The 17,415-nt window shown below is 38.8% G+C and overlaps 3 protein-coding genes across 15 annotated transcripts in view; all 3 read left to right on the top strand.

Moving 5' to 3' along the window:
* Positions 1-3,024, top strand: part of si:ch73-366l1.5 (FILIA-N KH-like domain-containing protein) — a 38,027-nt gene extending 35,003 nt beyond the window's left edge. For 2 of the 3 annotated variants that reach the window (XM_050069480.1, XM_050069481.1), the window contains one exon: positions 684-1,257. Coding sequence is in view for 2 of the 3 variants with exons in the window: in XM_050069481.1 (XP_049925438.1) it covers positions 684-696 (13 nt within the window). In the remaining variant the exon portion in view is untranslated. Of the gene's footprint in view, positions 1-683; positions 1,258-2,507 lie in introns of those variants that run through there. The other variant, XM_050069479.1, reaches the window with a different exon arrangement.
* A 1,404-nt stretch (positions 3,025-4,428) lies between these two features.
* st6galnac2 (ST6 (alpha-N-acetyl-neuraminyl-2,3-beta-galactosyl-1,3)-N-acetylgalactosaminide alpha-2,6-sialyltransferase 2) lies at positions 4,429-11,056 on the top strand. Of its 3 annotated transcripts, none has more exons than XM_050069474.1 (9): positions 4,429-4,829; positions 5,703-5,790; positions 6,795-6,993; positions 7,244-7,397; positions 7,614-7,752; positions 7,848-7,951; positions 9,586-9,666; positions 9,750-9,846; positions 10,037-11,056. In XM_050069474.1, exons 1-9 carry the CDS (start codon positions 4,726-4,728, stop codon positions 10,211-10,213), a joined length of 1,143 nt encoding a protein of 380 aa, XP_049925431.1. In that variant the 5' UTR covers positions 4,429-4,725; the 3' UTR covers positions 10,214-11,056. The 3 variants fall into 3 exon arrangements, with proteins under 3 accessions (XP_049925431.1, XP_049925432.1, XP_049925433.1); XM_050069475.1 differs by having other exon boundaries at positions 4,502-4,829; positions 6,825-6,993; XM_050069476.1 differs by having other exon boundaries at positions 4,710-4,829; positions 5,738-5,790; positions 6,825-6,993.
* A 1,109-nt stretch (positions 11,057-12,165) lies between these two features.
* LOC126405648 (caskin-2-like) overlaps positions 12,166-17,415 on the top strand; it is an 81,921-nt gene continuing 76,671 nt past the window's right edge. For all 9 annotated transcript variants that reach the window (XR_007571594.1, XM_050069467.1, XM_050069466.1 and 6 more), the window contains exons 1-2: positions 12,166-12,461; positions 16,808-17,246. Coding sequence is in view for 8 of the 9 variants with exons in the window: in XM_050069467.1 (XP_049925424.1) it covers positions 17,153-17,246 (94 nt within the window). In the remaining variant the exon portion in view is untranslated. The remainder of the gene's footprint in view (positions 12,462-16,807; positions 17,247-17,415) is intronic.

Below are 17,415 nucleotides of genomic sequence, written 5' to 3'. Positions count from 1 at the left end.
CGTGGTTTCCATTCATTTACACTACGACTCTTACAGTGAACATCAAGGCAATTATACATATGATGTGTTACCTTACAAAAGTAATGTTACCGACAGAAATTACTGCAGGCTGGATGTATTAGTTATTAGGCATTATTATTAGCATGACCAGCGAAAAAGTCCCCAAAACACACTGAAAGTTGGCCACCAGCAACACCGGCAAATCTGGTCTATGCTGGTCTAAATCACAGCCTCAAGTAGCTTATTGCTTTTATAAAACAGTTACTACATATAGTATTCCTCCCAAAAAATCTGATGACATTGCAGTTACATTATACCCACATATGTATATACCACCACAGCTCGGTCGCCAGCAGAAAAGATTGGCATTGTAGGTTTCTGCAAACCATGGATACATTACATCGGTATATTTTAGAAAGTGGCATGCAAAAGTTTGGCAACAGATTATTGAATCTTAAACAGCTTGTTTTTATGCTGTGATTAAAAAAAAGGAATGGAAACCAACAGATGCCTGAAACAGAAGACATTACTTAAATTTCAAAAACATAGAAGGTGATTTAAAGTGATATCTTCTGATGTGGTCCTGTAAAGTTACATGTATGTTACTCAGCAAATGAAAATGTATGTTTTAGGGTTTACCAGTGATCCTAAAACCTGAATCCTTGTCTGTCTCTTTGTTTCAGAGTTCCTGAATGATCCACATGAGACTTCAAACACCTTCAGCGTCTTTAGTCATTCCTCACAGCTGATCAGTGAAGGAGACAAGCGCTGAAGGAATAAATCAAGTTAAACTGCTCGTTTTTATTTAATTTCTGGGTTTCAGAGCTTTTCAGGCCCGAGCTGCTTGTGAATAGCAAACATCTTTACACCAAAGTGCCTTCAGGAATCTGTGTTTTCACCAGTTCGCTTTTTGTGTTGAGGATTTTTAAAACAAAGGGAGAAATTGGAGGAGTGGCATTAACAGAAACAGAGTGTGAAGTTATTGTGATTTCAGGACAGAGAGAGAAAAGTGATGCTTTTGTTAAAAGGTGTTAAAACTACTAAACTGTGATTGAAATGACGTTTAGTCAAACACTTACATCAGTAACACTAAACTCTCAGCCCGCTGTTCTTAGAAGAACGTTAATGTTAAAGTCGACATAAATCAAACACAGGTTAAACTTCTTCAGTTCTCAGTCGTGTGTTTGAGGTTTTGAGTTCTTCTGTTTGATTTCAATGTTTAAACATGCAATAAAGAAATAAATGTGTGAAACCAAACAGATGTTCTTTGTTTCACTTGTTCCAGCAACAAGTCAGTTTATATTGATTTCAGCATCTCGTGCAGTGAAAATATTCTGTCATTTAAATCTGCTTTTGGGTTTTGTTTTGTTTTTTTCCATTTTTAGTTTTCAGCTGCTTCTTTTGTTTTTGTGGCCAACTTTACTGCCGAAAATAAGAATTTAAGTGCCTTTGAAAGTGGCATGGTTGTTGGTGTCAGACGGGCTGGTCTGAGCATTTCAGAAACTGCTGATCTACTGAGATTTTCATGCACAATCATCTCTAGGGTTTACAGAGGATGGTCTGAGAAAGAGAAAATATCCAGTGAGCAGCAGTTCTCTGGGTGAACATGCCTTGTTGATGCCAGAGGTCAGAGGAGAATGGCCAGACTGGTTCAAGATGATAGAAAGGCAACAGTAACTCAAATAACCACTTGTTACAACCAAGGTATGCAGAAGATCATCTCTGAAACAACAACACATCAGTCCTTGAGGCAGATGGGCTACAGCAGCAGAAGACCACACCAGGTGCCACTCCTGTCAGCTAACAACAGGAAACTGAGGCTACAGTTCACACAGGCTCACCAAAACTGGACAATAGAAGATTGGAAAAACGTTGCCTGGTCTGATGAGTCTGGATTTCTGCTGCCACATTCAGATGGTAGGGTCAGAATTTGGTGTAAACAACATGAAAGCATGGATCCATCCTGCCTTGTATCAACGGTTCAGGCTGCTGGTGGTGGTGTAATGGTGTGGGGGATATTTTCTTGGCACACTTTGGGCCCCTTAGTACCAACTGAGCATGGTTTAAACACCACAGCCTACCTGAGTATTGTTGCTGACCGTGTCCATCCCTTTATGACCACAGTGCACCCATCTTCTGATTGATACTTCCAACAGGATAACGCACCATGTCACACAGCTCAGATCATCTCAAACTTGTTTCTTGAACATGACAACACCATCAAGCCATAATGTATGAAAAGATAGACCTTGATGTTTGTTAATGCAGAGGCTGACAGGAAGTAAACAGGGGCCAAAGCTGTTGCCCTAGCAACAGAGTAGCAACAAAAAGGTCTATAAAGTTTGGTCATGTTACATTGATTAAAGTTATGCACTTTTTTGCCAATTGGCATGAACTCAGAGACAGACATTTACACATGCCCTTTACCTCAATGCCAAATTTCAGATCAGTGTGTGTGTGTGTGTGTGTGTGTGTGTCTATGTGCGCACTGTGACTTGACTTCCCAGGGTGCAACAGGAGCAGCTGGCAGCCATCTTCCAGCTACTGAGGGAGAACCAGGACGCTCTGGGCGAGGTGACGGAAGGAGACATGGAGGAGCAGCTGAAGCTTTACTCCCTCTGAGAAATCATCACAGTTACCATGGCAACCCACTCAAAACTTGAATGTAAAATACTGTAGATTTATATTTCAAAGACAAATACTTGTTTTAGTTACAATTGTTTTTACTTTTCTGTCTTTGTGGAGACGTTCAGACACGTAGGCCTATTAATATCTCATCTGTTTTTAGATTACAGATCACATACTCATTATTTATTAAGTAGCTACATATGGAGAATCAATACATTACTTATTGCACTGGGCACCAATAGTGGAACACATATGTGAGCACGAGGGGAAAAGACAAGTGGTCTAATTTATTCTGTAGATATTTTTAATATCACCTACATTGTAATTTACTCATACTGTAAACTTTTCCTCATAAATTAGGGCGTTATTCTCTAAATATGGAGATTTTAAACTCCAAATAAAACGTCTTGAACTTTTGTAAAATAAATATTAGTTTATGTTTTGTTTTTTTTTCAAAAGTTACTTTTTTTTTTTTTTAAATATTTAAACTTTCTCAAATATTTTAATTTTATTCCCACAATAAAGTGCCACCATAGCTTTTCTGTTAAAGAGAATAATTTTAGAAAAACCTCTTCAGGACATGAACTTGTTTAGCAACTGTGAGTGCTGCATTGTGGGTAATGTATTGTTTTTTAACTTCACTTGGAAACTTGTCCAATAGCTTATGTTTAATATCTACTTTTGTGTGTTTATTAACTTTGAGTTTTACTTTTAATTAAAATGTGTAATTTTTTTTTTCTCATGACAATAAATATTTAAACACAAACCATCTGGACTGCAGATTGTAATGATATTATAATAGAAAAATTCAGAGGAAAAAGAAGAAGTTAAAGGAAGTTTGTGTTTTAATTCCAGATATTCTTTTACTGTAAACTGATGCAGGCAGGTGAGTATTTTGGTGGTTATCTCCATAACATCATGAAAATCACAGCACTCCTGTTATTGCTGAATAAATAATGTACTACTACTACTGGAAACACATTATTCAGAAGAGTTACTGTCAGAATAAGAAGCAGATTCTCTCTTTGTACATTTAAAGACACCCATCTGAATTTTAAATCATATACTGTGAATATTTTAAGACAACTATTTAATTCAGACTACTGATATGGAAACATTACAGCTTTGATTTTCCTCTTGAATGTACCAAAGTTGAAATGTTGAAATTTTCTTCAACAATATATTCATACATATCAAGTAATTAACGTAAGACCTTTAGTTATTTAATTGTGAGAAAGTATTTTTGAATGGTAATTGTTTTATGTCAAACAAAACCATGACAGTGGGCTGTAGCATAAAGGCTTCAGTGGCGCATGAAGCACAAATGGTTTAACTGCAATCTATAAAATTATCCAGATGATCGCTGCACTTTGTGGGCCATAGAGCAGACGCACTAGAGACTTCTGCTAGTCAAGCAAGCCACTTCCAATTTATTGCTCTGTTAACTTGAACTGAGGTAAAACACAGGGGCGTATAAATATGGGCAGTGCAGGTAGTGTGGTTGCAGTGGGGCCCGTGGGGTGGAGGGTCCTGATTGCCACCTGGAAATACGTCAGTGTGTATCAAGTCTCTGTTTAGTTGTATAACAAGATGATATGATTTACAGTAGCTAGTTAGGGGGCGATCACACCGAGATGAAACGCTAGAAGCGCGACGCCAGTAAAACAATTGTTTTCCTATGATACGGTGCCTCTAACCGGCGTTCAAGCATCTTTTTGGACGGGCGTTTTTCAAGAGTTAAAATATTTTCAACTTTTTGAGCATCAGACGCCAGTAGCACTTGGTACATATAGCCCTGCCCCCTGCCCTAAATGTGACGTCACAGCAGGTGTGTTTGTTCATGTAAAATGATGTGTGTTTGATGTTCAGCAGGCCTACGGGCTCTTGTTCTTGTAAGAGAAGAAAACCTGTCTAACCTGCAGCACATTCTGACAGGTGAGCCGTGTGAGCAGGTGGAGCTGAATAGAAACTTTTTTTTTTCCCCTTTCACGTGCGCTGCTCTGGAATGGACTTTCACCACAGCGCCTTACCTAAAGCCACCTGACAGGAAAACAATGACAGCAGAAGAAGATAAAAAAGAAGAAGGTGGTTTTAACGATGAAAGCGTCCATGAAGTGTGTTTTCCTCTTGTTGGGGATTTTCTCTTTCATAGTTTGTATCTTTTTATATTCACAACACGTCAGCGACCTGAAGCCTGACAGGTGAGTGTTCACTCATCTCACCACCTCATGTTGTAGCACAGATTAACAATCACAACCTGTTTCAGAGCCAATAAGCCACAGAGATGAAGTATTCAGACCCTTAAAGCAGCCTAAACCTTACTAATATTACTCCGAAAAAATACTCAAGTTAAAGTCCTGCTTTGAAAATGTAACTTCAGCTGAAGTATGCAAGTGTAATCGGCAAAAAGTGCTTAAAGTATTAAAAGTAGAAAAATGTTTTCTGTGACTGTTGTACTATTATTTGATATCATTAGATTGTTATGACTCATACATTAATGGGAAGGCAGAATTTTACAGTTGTAGTTGGGTGGGGTGGAGCTCATCCTGAATACTGACTTAGGATGATTTTTATTACGGATTAATATGATTATTAAAAGCCCAATTCCAAAAAAGTTGGAATGCTGTAAATAAATGTGTGTAAATAAATGTAAATAAAAACAGAATGCAATTATGTGCAAATCTTTTTTGACCTATATTGAACTGAATACACGAACACATGATAAAGTTCAAACTGATATTCTGAAATTGATGCCTGCAACACATTTCAAAAAAGTTGGGACAGGGGGCAACTGAAGACTGGCAAAGTTGTGACATGCTCAAAAAACACCTGTTTGGAACATTCAGCGGGTAAACAGATTAATTTGTTAGAGGTGATAGTATCATGATTGGGTCTGAAAGGGGCATCCTTAAAAGGTTCAGTTGTTCACAAGCAGGGATGGCGCAAGTTTCACCACTTTGTCACAGCTGACATTTTGACTTGTAATGGTAGAAAAAGCACAGGTGAAATTGATAACATTAACAATGGCTCAGTTTCATTAAGTGTGCCAGTAAGCGTGTGTGTTGTGATGCCAGTATGCAGACAGTGGACTGGAATCTCATCTTGGCAGGTGAACAAGAAGAAGGAGTAAAAGAAGTAGAAGAAGTAGAAAAAGAAGACATGGTGAGTCTTTTCCTCAGCAGCAGGTGCAGGTGCTTCATCTCATTCAGCTGTTTAAACTGCTGACAATCATAATACATGACAATAATACTACAATCAGTATATATTCAATCTGATACATTGATCATCTTGTTACAACACAATGTTCTGCTGGGAAACCTTGGATACTGACATCCATGTGGTTGCCACTTGACATGCTCCACCCACCCGAACACTGTTGCAGACCAAGATCCCTCCTCATATCAACAACACTCGCTGATGGCAAATAAAGTTCTTTCTATTCTATTCTATTCTATTCTAAAAAGTCTCAGTATGGATGATTGGAAGCCTTTTTATGCCTCTGTGCCGGCAATAGCCAGAGGCATAATGTTTTCAGGTTGTCCATTCATCTATCCGTACGTCTATCCATCCATGTGTCCATCCATCCATCCATCTGTCCATCTGTTGCAAAACCCGATATCTCAAGAACGTCTTTCAGGAATTTCTTAAAAATGTTGCCCAAATGTCCACTTGGACTCAATGATTATCTAGATTTTGGTGGTCATAGGTCAAAGGTCACTGTGTTCTCATTCTTGTGAACATGATATCTCAAGGACGCCTTGAAGGATTTTTTTGTTTGTTTGTTTGTTTTCACATTTGTCACGAACATTCACTTAGACTCTGCGATGAACTGATTAGATTTTGGTGGTCAAAGTTCAAGGTCACTGTGACCTTGCGTCTGCCTCATTTTTGTGAACATGATATCTCAAAAACATCTCAAGGGGATTTCTTCTTATATGGCACAAATGTCCACTTGGCCTCAAGAATGAACTCATTAGAGTTTGTTAGTCAAAGATCAAAGGTCAAGGTCACTGTGACTGCACAAAACATGTTTTTGGCCATAACTTCATATGCTAATTACACCAAAATTTCACACAACTGTCTAATAGGATAAAATAATAAAGTGATGACATTTTATATGTCTCTGCTGAGGTCCCATGTTTTTACCATCTCTTGTATTAAAACAGATATTTGCTGTGTTTGAAATCTGTGTTCAGGGAGAAGCAGCGTGTTCTCTGAGGAAAGCAGTAAGGAACAGTGTTGTCCTCAGAGAAAAATTTAGTTTCTCTGTGCCGGTTATTCAGTGGGCCAAAAGTTTCTCCAAACCTGCCTGGGAACTTCTGAAGAGAAAACCTCCATATGGCTGGAAGGGACTCCCTCTCGAAGGTAAACTCTGTTCTTCTTATATAGATTAATCGAATCCAGACTAACATGTTGTCAGGTTCATGATCCACTTAATTAAAGTACTTCAAACAGGTACCCAAGAACTGTACTCAGGATATTTGAGATAATTGTACCTAACTTCAGTATTTCAATTTTATGCCAATTTATACAGCTATTATACATTTACTATACATGTAGTGACGTATCTTCATAGTGCAGGATCTGAATACTTCTTCCTCTTGTGTCTCTCCAGTTGTCAGGTCGACTCTCTCCCTGCTCAACAGCTCTAGTCTGTTTAAACGAGGATCACCTGGCAGGTGCGTTCGCTGCGCCGTGGTTGGAAATGGAGGCATCCTCCGAGGGTCTCGACAGGGGAAGAACATCGACAGCCATGACTTTGTGTTCAGGTGAAACTGAAGACACCTGGACACTTGTTTCTACACTTTATTACACTTTGAAGTATTTTGTAACTGTTGGGAAACACATATTTTATCACATTCATCTGCTGCTTCACCTTAAAAATGATCTTTGAAGCAACTTTTCTGAGACTGTTCTGTGTGCGGTCAGCTGAAATGACCCTCAGAGATCAAATACTGGAAAAAACATGGTCCCTTTCTCCTCAGAGTGAACGGAGCTGTGATCAAAGGTTATGAAGAAGACGTGGGGACAAAGATTTCCTTCTTTGGATTTACCACTAACACCATGAAGAACGCCCTCCACATGTACCAAAGTGACGGGTTCACCAAAGTCCCTCAGAGTCCAGTGAGGAGCGTTCAAAGGAACTTAGCTCTGACAGGTTTTACTGTCCTGATCTGAGTTCATCTGCCCCTCTGTGTCCTCTTCTTCCTCTTCTGCAGGAGATAAAATACATCTTCATCCCTTCAAACCTCAGAGATTATGTGATGCTGGCAGCTGCTGTTCAGAGAAAGACTGTCCGCTCAGGCAGAGACAGGGGGGACAAGTGAGTCCATTTGTCCTGTTCAGTCATAAGTAATATGCATGTTTTCATGCTTTTGTGTCCCTTTGTTGTCATTTTGTGTCTTTTCGAGGTAATTATGTGTATCTCTGTGGTTGTTTTGTGTGTTCTTTGGGTTTCTTTGAGGTAATTTTATGTCTTTTTTTGTCATTTGGTGTCACTTTGTAGTCATTCTGCGACTCCTTGTAGTTGTTTTGTTTCACTTTGTGGTTGTCTTCTGTCTCTTTGTGGTCACTTTGACTCTTTTCCTGGTCAGTATGTGTTAATTTGCAAGTGAAGGCCAGGGGGCCCCCCGACATTGACCTGTGCCTTGTAGGCCCGCTGAGTAATCCATCCAAAATAATTTAAAATAGAATAAACAGAACAATAAATATTACAGTGCAGGGAAAGGCCTAAATAAATTATCCCAATTTTTTATTTCATTTGTTTATTTTTTCTTCTTCCAATCTGTCCTGTAGCACCACGCTTGGCCTGTAGATGGCAGCACAATTCTTGAACATTCAGCAGGTTGTTATTTTAGATTTTATACGTCACTTTCATTTGCTTTAGTTGAGAGTGATACTTAGAAAGTTAATTCAAACTTGACTTACCCTCTTTTTTTGAAAAGCACCTGTGGGAAAAATGAGAAAAACTTTATGATATGGCATCATTGTGTTTTCCAGCTAATACAGTTCTAGTCATCTGAAGCATATACATACATATGTATATATATATAGATAGATAGATAGATAGATAGATAGATAGATAGATAGATATAATATGTAGATATACCTGTAGATGGCAGCAATATATCTATACATATACGTATATACGTATATAACTAAATGACAGAAGCACTTTCAGTTATTCTGATTGTTGGGGAAAAACTGATCCGTTTCTTTTCAAATGAGACTTTGTATCTACATGTACTTAAAATGGAATAACAGCAGCTTTCAGTTCACTTTGGGTATGCCTTGAATGGACGTTATAGCTGAATGTAGGTGAATTTTATAGGACCACCAGGAGGTTTTTAATCAATTGACTGTTTGGTGTGTAAAAATAGTGAGAAATGCTGTCACAATTACCCTGGGCCCAAAGTATCACATTCATTATGTCTGTATTGTTCAATGTCCAAACCTCAACATTATTATTGATACATTACAATTATAAACATTATTAAAAGGAAAAGTAGCAAATCGTCACATTAGTGAAGCTGGACAATGAAATGTTTCTACATGAAAAATTACTTAAATTATTTAAATAGTGTCCAAATAATTTTTTGTCAATCAATTAACCAATTAATGGATTAATCATCAGCCCAACAGCTGTACATGTATAATCTGTTGGAGAGTTTAATTTACAACAAAACATTATATTTTATAAACTCTCCATATGTTTTTTATGCAAAAATTGTGATTTGTAAATTAACTAAATCTGCCAGACAGTGGAGTAGAAAGACTCAAGTAAAGAACAAGTACCTTAAATTTGCACTTAAGCACAGTGCTTGAGTTATTGTACATTTCACCACTACTTTGTTGTTGTTGTTGTTGTTTTTGTTGTTGTTGTTGCTGCTGCTGCTGCTGTTGTTGTTGTTGTTGTTGTTGTTGCTGTTGTTGATCCAGATGTTGTGTCTCCAACAGGCCCTGGCAGTACTTTGGTCACAAACCACCTGGAAACTTTAAGATTCTCCACCCAAGTTTTATTCACTACGTGACACACAGGTGAGGTGTCACTGTGATAACTGAACATATTGATTAACTCTCACTAACTGTATCACTGCATCATCTCTCTGTATATTTCTCAGTTTCCTGCCGTCTCCTCTGCTGACCTTCGCTCCTGACCACTACATGCCGACCACCGGAGCTCTGATGCTGATGACTGCCTTACACACCTGTGACCAGGTGAGCGCACACACACACACACACACACACACACACACACACACACACACATTGTGAAACAGGAAGGGAGCACCATGCAAAAGTTTGGACAGCCCAAGACATTTGTGCTCTCAGACCTTAATCAGCTTGTTAGGGCTCTATATCGTGACTAAAACCTTAACGACAGGCGTTTTGTCTGTCCGTCCTGCAGGTGTCTGCTTACGGCTTCATCACCAAAAACTACAACATGTTCTCCGATCATTACTATGACTCCATCAGGAAGCCTCTGGTGTTCTACTCCAACCATGACATGCCAATGGAGAGGCGGCTGTGGGAGTTCTTGAACAAGCGAGGGGTCATCAGGTTGTACCAGAGGGGTCACAGCTGATGGAGACGATGGTTTGCATCTCAAATTATGCTCAAGAATTTTGGCACGGTAGTGTAGTGGTTAGCACTGTAACCTCACAGCAAGAGGGTTCCTGGTTCAATCCCATGAGGGATCCCTTCTGTGTGGAGTTTGCATGTTCTCCAGGTACTCCGGCTTCCTCCCACAGTCCAAAGACATGCAGGTTAATTGGTGATTCTAAATTGCCCGTAGGTGTGAATGTGAGTGTGAATGGTTGTCTGTCTCTATGTGTCAGCCCTGTGATAGTCTGGTGACCTGTCCAGGGTGTACCCTGCCTCTCGCTCAATGACAGTTGGGATACGCTCCAGCCCCCCACGACCCTCAAGAGGATAAGCGGTTACGGATATGGATGGATGGATTGACATTTTGAACGTTTATCTTTAAAGTTAAATACAGATACAATTATTTTAATAAATGAATAAATATAAATGATAATAATAATAAATAGCCTAAATGAAGACTTTTTTATATGAAATTAAGAAGCAGAGTTTATGTTGTATGTGATTTTGTTGATGTTTGTTTTTAGGTCTGGTGCCATCTGTTTACAAGTAAATGTCTCACCTTTGCTATTTGATGTAAATATTCTGATCACTGCAGCATTTTGTTGATTCTTCAGAAGAATAAAGTACTATAATGTAACAATGGGGAGGATCTCAGTTCAAAGTCAACATGAAATTTTGAAAGCACTTAACACTGCATCATATTTTGTGAGCTAATTGTGTTCTCTATGTAAAGTCTTAATTTGCAAATGTATTACAGCTGTCACATAGTGTGGATTTTGAGCAATATTCTTTTACTCTTAAATGAAATAAAGTGTCACAGAAAATAAAAACATTAAAACTGCACTCATTAATATTTTATATTAACAGGAAATCCAATGAGAATTGTTGCAAAGTCTGCAGCTCTACACAACTTTAGCCTCTTTTTATTGAGTCAGCTGAAAACCTCAGACTTCATTAGCTAACAGTAATTGATTAAAGGTTGAACTAACTACAAGAGGTAGATAAATGGTTAAAAAAATATATTTTTTAAATGCCACAACTTCTTTATAAATTGATAATATGTCTGCAGATGTTTACAGCTTGTTCTGCTGCCCCAAGTGGCCAGCAGTGAATGCATCCTTAAATTAAATGCCAGTATCAAGTGCAGTGCACAAATAAACGTGCTTCGTTTTTTAAACTTTACAGCAATAATAATATTCATAAATGGGACAACAAAATAAATGATGAATTAATTCCTTTTTCGAATATAAAAAAGAACAAAAAAAGCACCCTCTCTCTTTTTTTGGGTAAGAGTGAGATTTATTGGAGGGTCGAGAATGTTCAATTAAGCGACCCAACTAGAGCCGGAACAAAACAGGAAAAGGACTGATTGCTTATTCAAAATAAAAGCACTGTCAGTCGATTTATTGTTTCATTTCTCTGTTTTAAAGACGTTATTTTTCAAGAGTTGAAAAGAAAACTTGTTACAGGCATTAGCAAAAATTAGTTTAAAATCATAACTACAACTGACAATTATTTTCTTTTTCCATTAGTGTGCTGTTTTTTTTCTTTTGATGGATCCACTTTTTACATAAAACATTAGAAAACAGAAACAAATTATGACGTCCCAGAAGATAGAAGAGGTAAGAATCTCAAATATGTTAATTTCACTCTCTTTTGTTATATGGTTGCCAAGTAAATTAACAAATTAACCAATTAACGATTGGTGCATTTTGGCTATGCACAACATTCTAAATGTCTTTGTTGGGTTACAGTGCCGGTATTCCAAATTTACATTCGCTACATCCTAAAATATATCACAAGGTTACAACTTACTGTAAATAAACTCTATAATTTTTATAAGTAGAAATCTCTGGCAGAATTTATTTTGAAAGTCTCAGCCGGATGTTCTGTCTGATGTTGTGTGTAACTTGACACCGTGTCCCGGAGAACAGCGGGGAGAATGTGGCATTCACGGCGCGGAGGGAAAACCTGGAGCAGCGTCAATCACCGATGTGTCGTATGAAGTACTTAAGTCCTAAAAATACACGTATTTTATGTTAATTCTGCGCGTGGATTAAACTGCAGTCAAATACATTTAACAGACAGTACTCCTGAATATAAAACTCGACTTTTATGGAATATCAAAACAAGGAATACTTTGCCAGCTCGGAGTTTTCCTACAAACTGCCACCGTGGTCCGCTACATTCAGGGGGTGAAAAGTTTCTGCCACACTTCACCAAAAAAGGTAAGACTGACATGGAATTGATTTCTTCTTCTTGCATGTGGTTGTTTAAGAAAACGGTGTTTACAAGTGCGTTTACTACCTTCGGTGCAAAGGTCGGCGGTGGTTTAGGTGACCGCGAAGCTCTCGTCGGTGTGTTTACATGCCAGACTCCTGCCGCGATATGCCAGTTTCTCCGGTGCGGAGAGAGCTTCACTCAGAGCCTTCACATCTCTTTAACCTTAAGCAGTTACTCAGAAGATCAACTTAATATTTTAACAGTTAAGACTTTTATATATTTTTAGAAACAACCCTTCCATTCGGCGTACTTTAACATCACAAAGGAGCACTTGAATTCAGTAAAATTTCAAGTTACAGTTGGCACGCAGAGCTTGCCAACCTACGCCCCCATTGTGCGTAATTTATAACAAGACTTACAGTGTGAAAGGTTAAACAGTGCTTTTGAGTGCTTTAAATATTCCCGAATTAAAGACTGTCTCCCACGAATTCAGTCAAAACCTGAAATCAAATGCTATGTATGTTTTTATGTGGTTGATGAGTACAGAAATATAGAAATAGTAACTTTTTGAACGGAGTCTGGCACGACAAAATCTATATATCAAAGAAAATAGCATACAACGGCTTTTTTTTAGCCTACTATGCAAACTTTTGTCTGGTTGGTAGGTTAAAAATACAGTATGATTACAGTGTAAAATAATAATAATGTTAAAATCCTTCACCACACAGCACTCTAACGTCATTTTAAAGTAATGACTGTCAAGTGATTTCTTGTTTGTGAGCAATAAACTGACTTATTCATTTCCACTTTAGACCTCTTCACTGAGACTTGGAGTCCCTGCTGTGTCAAAGTGAAATTTATGAGTATTGTTCCTCTTGTCATAGATGCAGTGAGAATACAAAACGCCTGAGGGAGGTGGAGGAAAAAAGGGGGACATGATGGGTGTAAATGGGAATGACAGCTTTGCTTACGCCCTGTGCTCCTCTGTGGCTGCTGGTTATGTAATGAAACGAGTTGTAACCAGGAAAACAGTGCAGAACTCAGTGCAGGGTGCTGGGCCAGACCAGCGTCTCTGTGTGGACTCTGTGATCTGGCTGCAAACCCTCTTTCTGTTTATATAGCAACACTGTCTTTTTGAGGCCTGGTGCTGCAGCAGTGATCATGTTCTCATGCAGAGATCAGGACTGTCAACAGTAATGTCAGTTATCTGCAAGAAACTGGAGCAAAGACAAAGCTCTGACTAACTCTGCCAACTTCTTCCTCCTATATCTGTGAGTTGTGCCTGGGCACTGGGCTGGAAGAGTTTAAGTAGCTGTTCTGCAGTCGAAATGAAGTGGATGCATATATTCTATCAGAGAGCCCCGAGGGAAGCAGCAGAACTGCACAAGGAAACCACACAAGGACGAGACTCAGTGTCAGGTGGTTTCACCCATCAGTTATTCGCCTCTCGTTTAAAATGTTTGGAATAACTTAGTTAAGTTTGGTGTAAAATCCCTGTGTAGGTTATAATTAACAATTGCTATACCAAACTCAATGCAGTTTTGTGTGAGATCCTCATGTGCAGGGTTTTATACCTTTGGTTCTAAATGTGAAGTTTGGTGTCAAACCTCGCACACGAGGCTCTGGATAAGTGTTTACACAGCAGAGGAAACCCACAAGTGGATCCCTCATGAGCTGTTGGTGTTTGAAGGTTTGGTGAGCTGCAATTAAAGCGACCTCTCAGCTCACATGAGGTTAAACACTCCGTCACTGCGGTCACACAGCCCTGAGCTCACCTGTGACAGGTGTGGGTAAACCTTTATCCACATTTTAGTGTGTCATGTTTGCCTTTGAGGCTACATTAACGTCACATCAGAGCTAATAACTACCCACAATGACGTTTATCCAGAAACATCATGTTTACGTTGGATCACCACAGATATTGTTCACGTTCTGATTGTGTTTAAATGCAAATGACCATTTTTATTTGTACATGTATTTTCGATTGTATGAATTACAAATTTGTGATATTTTATTAAAATCCCAAATCTTGATGAAATAAATAAGAGTTCGGAACTCAGGATTTTGAAGAACCACAGACCTTCAAACCTGAAAAATGGGTTAAAAATAGTATGGTGAGTTTAGTGTTGTTGAGGATGAAATGTAGCAGTGAGTTTATTTATGTAGCACCTTTCATACATGACAATTTTTAAGTGCATTTAATCCTGTCAGTTCCAGTTCAAACATTTAATTTTTGTGCCACTTAAATAAATAGTTTCAGATATAGAGGTAGTTTACATTTTGACAGTTTCCAGTGAAATGTGTGAGGCTTGTAGTAGGGTTGTTCTGATGCCAAAACCAGTTTCGGAAATGCCTCTGATACTGCCTAAAATGCTGGATCAGGTATTCGCAAGTATATGGCTTTTCACCTGTCCTAAACCACATAATTAATGAACAACCACATGAGATGGCAGCTTTCCCAAAAATCAGTTCTTCACTGGTTTAAAACAGTAGCCTACACAAGGAGTTGTGAGGTAAAGCTACTGGCAACTGTTTTATAGCGGCAAAGAAGAATTGATTTATGGTAAATAAGCTTTGGCTGGAAGAAAATGTCGGCAATATGGCAGTATTTTGCACTGGCAAGTCCCGCTAGTTTAGGGTTTAACCTGAGCCATGCCATATAACGATAATGGTTATCATTTCACATCCATTCAGGGATAATAGTATAGAGCAAATCACAATGTTTATTTACAATAATTTCTGGGAAAAAAATCCCTGCGTCACAAACATAAAATCAAACAGTGCTGAGCAAACACTGCATTAATTTGTCAGTTTTTAGCCACCTAAAAAGGCCCACTAAAAAAGATCAATATCAGTTTAAGCGTACGCTATATTTAGAATATTTTCACCACTTTTCCTCACCATCCTACAGCCTTTTCTGACAGGGCATTGAAGCTGCTATATCAAAGCCACCAAACTCCCTTGACAAAAACAGTGATTTAACTTAGCAGAACACTGAATTGCTGGTCTACAACTGTGTTGATTGGTTTGTATGTAAGGTAAAGCAGAGCAAATATTCAATTATAGCGCACACTTACACTGATGTTGAGTTTTTGGTAGGTGGCTAAACTACGTTTTGCTGCGGCCCCATCCACAGCAGTGCATTGCTTAGCTTCCGTGCCTGTAGATTTGTCTCATCAAAAATGATAGCAAAGCAACAAAGTACATAAAATAAGCACAGCAGATATGTCAGACCGGTTGGACCACTGTGTTTAACTGTATATCTTTAAACGTCACAGTTATGGCTGAATAAAACAAAAGAAATCACCAAATTTGCAGATTTCACATATCTCTGCAATTGAAATCAACTGCCAGTTGTTTACCCAGAAGTGATTGTTCCATCATGGTGATTCGGTCTATACAGCTTTTAATTTAAATTTCTTTTTTTTTTAACCCAACGTTATTGGATCGATACTTGGCATCGGCACGTTGGCAAGTTCAAGTATCAGAGTCTGTATTGGGATGAAAAAGATCAGAATCAGAACATCTGTAGTTCTTGGGCACAATGACCTCCCAAAGGAAACAGTCAATGCCAAATACTATAGCAATATATTGACATTTTCTTTGGACCATTTTCAGAAAATTTTGTAAAAAATTGACACAAATTTTAGGGATGCACAATAATATCGGCACGTCATCTGTATCCCTCTGATATAGGCTTTAGAGGAATCAGCCAACATACCGATAATTCCGATACATCATCGGTATCGGCCAATATCAGCTGTAAAATCACTAGAATTACGAAGGGAAAAAAGACGATATATCAATATTAGTATTGGTTATCGGCCAAATAAGTTGTTTATGTAAGCATATCGGTTATAGGCAGAAAATCCAATATCTTGCATCCCTACTAAATTTAGATGGAAACTTGGTTCATGGCACCATTAAATTTCTGGTATTTTGCCTGAAAAATGACTTTGATGATTAATGGATTCATCGAGTTATTGTCGCTCAACCAAAGTTGATCACAGATCTAATAAACTTCATTTATTTATATCTTAAGTTCCCTTCAGATCTTGAGTGCTTAATCCGATTAGATTCGATAAGGACTTAGAAAGGATTAGGATCTGATAAGTGGATTCAGGACTGGATTTGGGGCTGATAAGATGCTACTAAACCCAAACCCTTCATGCATGTTTTGGCTTCATATTCATCCTGTTTCTCTTTTATGGAAAGTTATTTGAAGAACTCTGTGGAGTCCTTGTGGTCTGAGTAAGTCTTTTCTTTTCTCTCCGACGCTTTCAGGAGCTGCTGTGGTTTTCAGTTTGGACTCTGATAGATGAAGTGATCTGGTTTTCTCGTTTCTTTTCAGTCGTGACCACATTACCTCCTTCAGTCTCATCTACAGCAGCTCCACCAGCCTCTAACCCCTGGCTGACCCTGGAAATAACATCTCTCTCCCAAAAATAAAGACTGAAAAGTCTGCGCAGGAAATTAAGAACAGTTTTTCCATCTCTGCAGACTCAGAGGAAATAATATCACACAGAGGATTTATTTAAAACGTTGTGTCTGGAGCCGAGACAGGAAGTGTGGAGAGAGTCTCACCTGAGGCAGGTCTCCATGTCTCCGGCACTCAGCATGAGGCTCTGAGGAGGCAGCGGGATTTTAAATAAAGCTGGTTCGAACACGAGGAGGTGGAGGTGGAGGAGGTGGGAGCATGGGGAAGGAGCAGGACCTGCTGCAAGCGGTGAAGAGCGGAGACCTGCTGTCCACTCAGAAGCTGCTGTCCAAACTCAAAGCCAACAGAAACAGTAAGTACACCTGAACCACATGCTTTTATTGTGAAGTATGGCTGGTACCTCTCTGCTGCTGGGTAGGGGTCTCCTAGGCAACTGTCCAGGGGTCACCTGAGATGTTCAAACACATGTGGAGGAAGTCTGTCCTTGTGTCTGTGTCACACTGAGTAAAACATTTAGCTGT

This window comes from Epinephelus moara, chromosome 18 (assembly GCF_006386435.1).
Source record: "Epinephelus moara isolate mb chromosome 18, YSFRI_EMoa_1.0, whole genome shotgun sequence".
Lineage (NCBI taxonomy): Eukaryota > Metazoa > Chordata > Actinopteri > Perciformes > Serranidae > Epinephelus > Epinephelus moara.
Note: the sequence above shows the minus strand (reverse complement) of the source record. Positions and strands in the feature narration are given on the sequence as shown.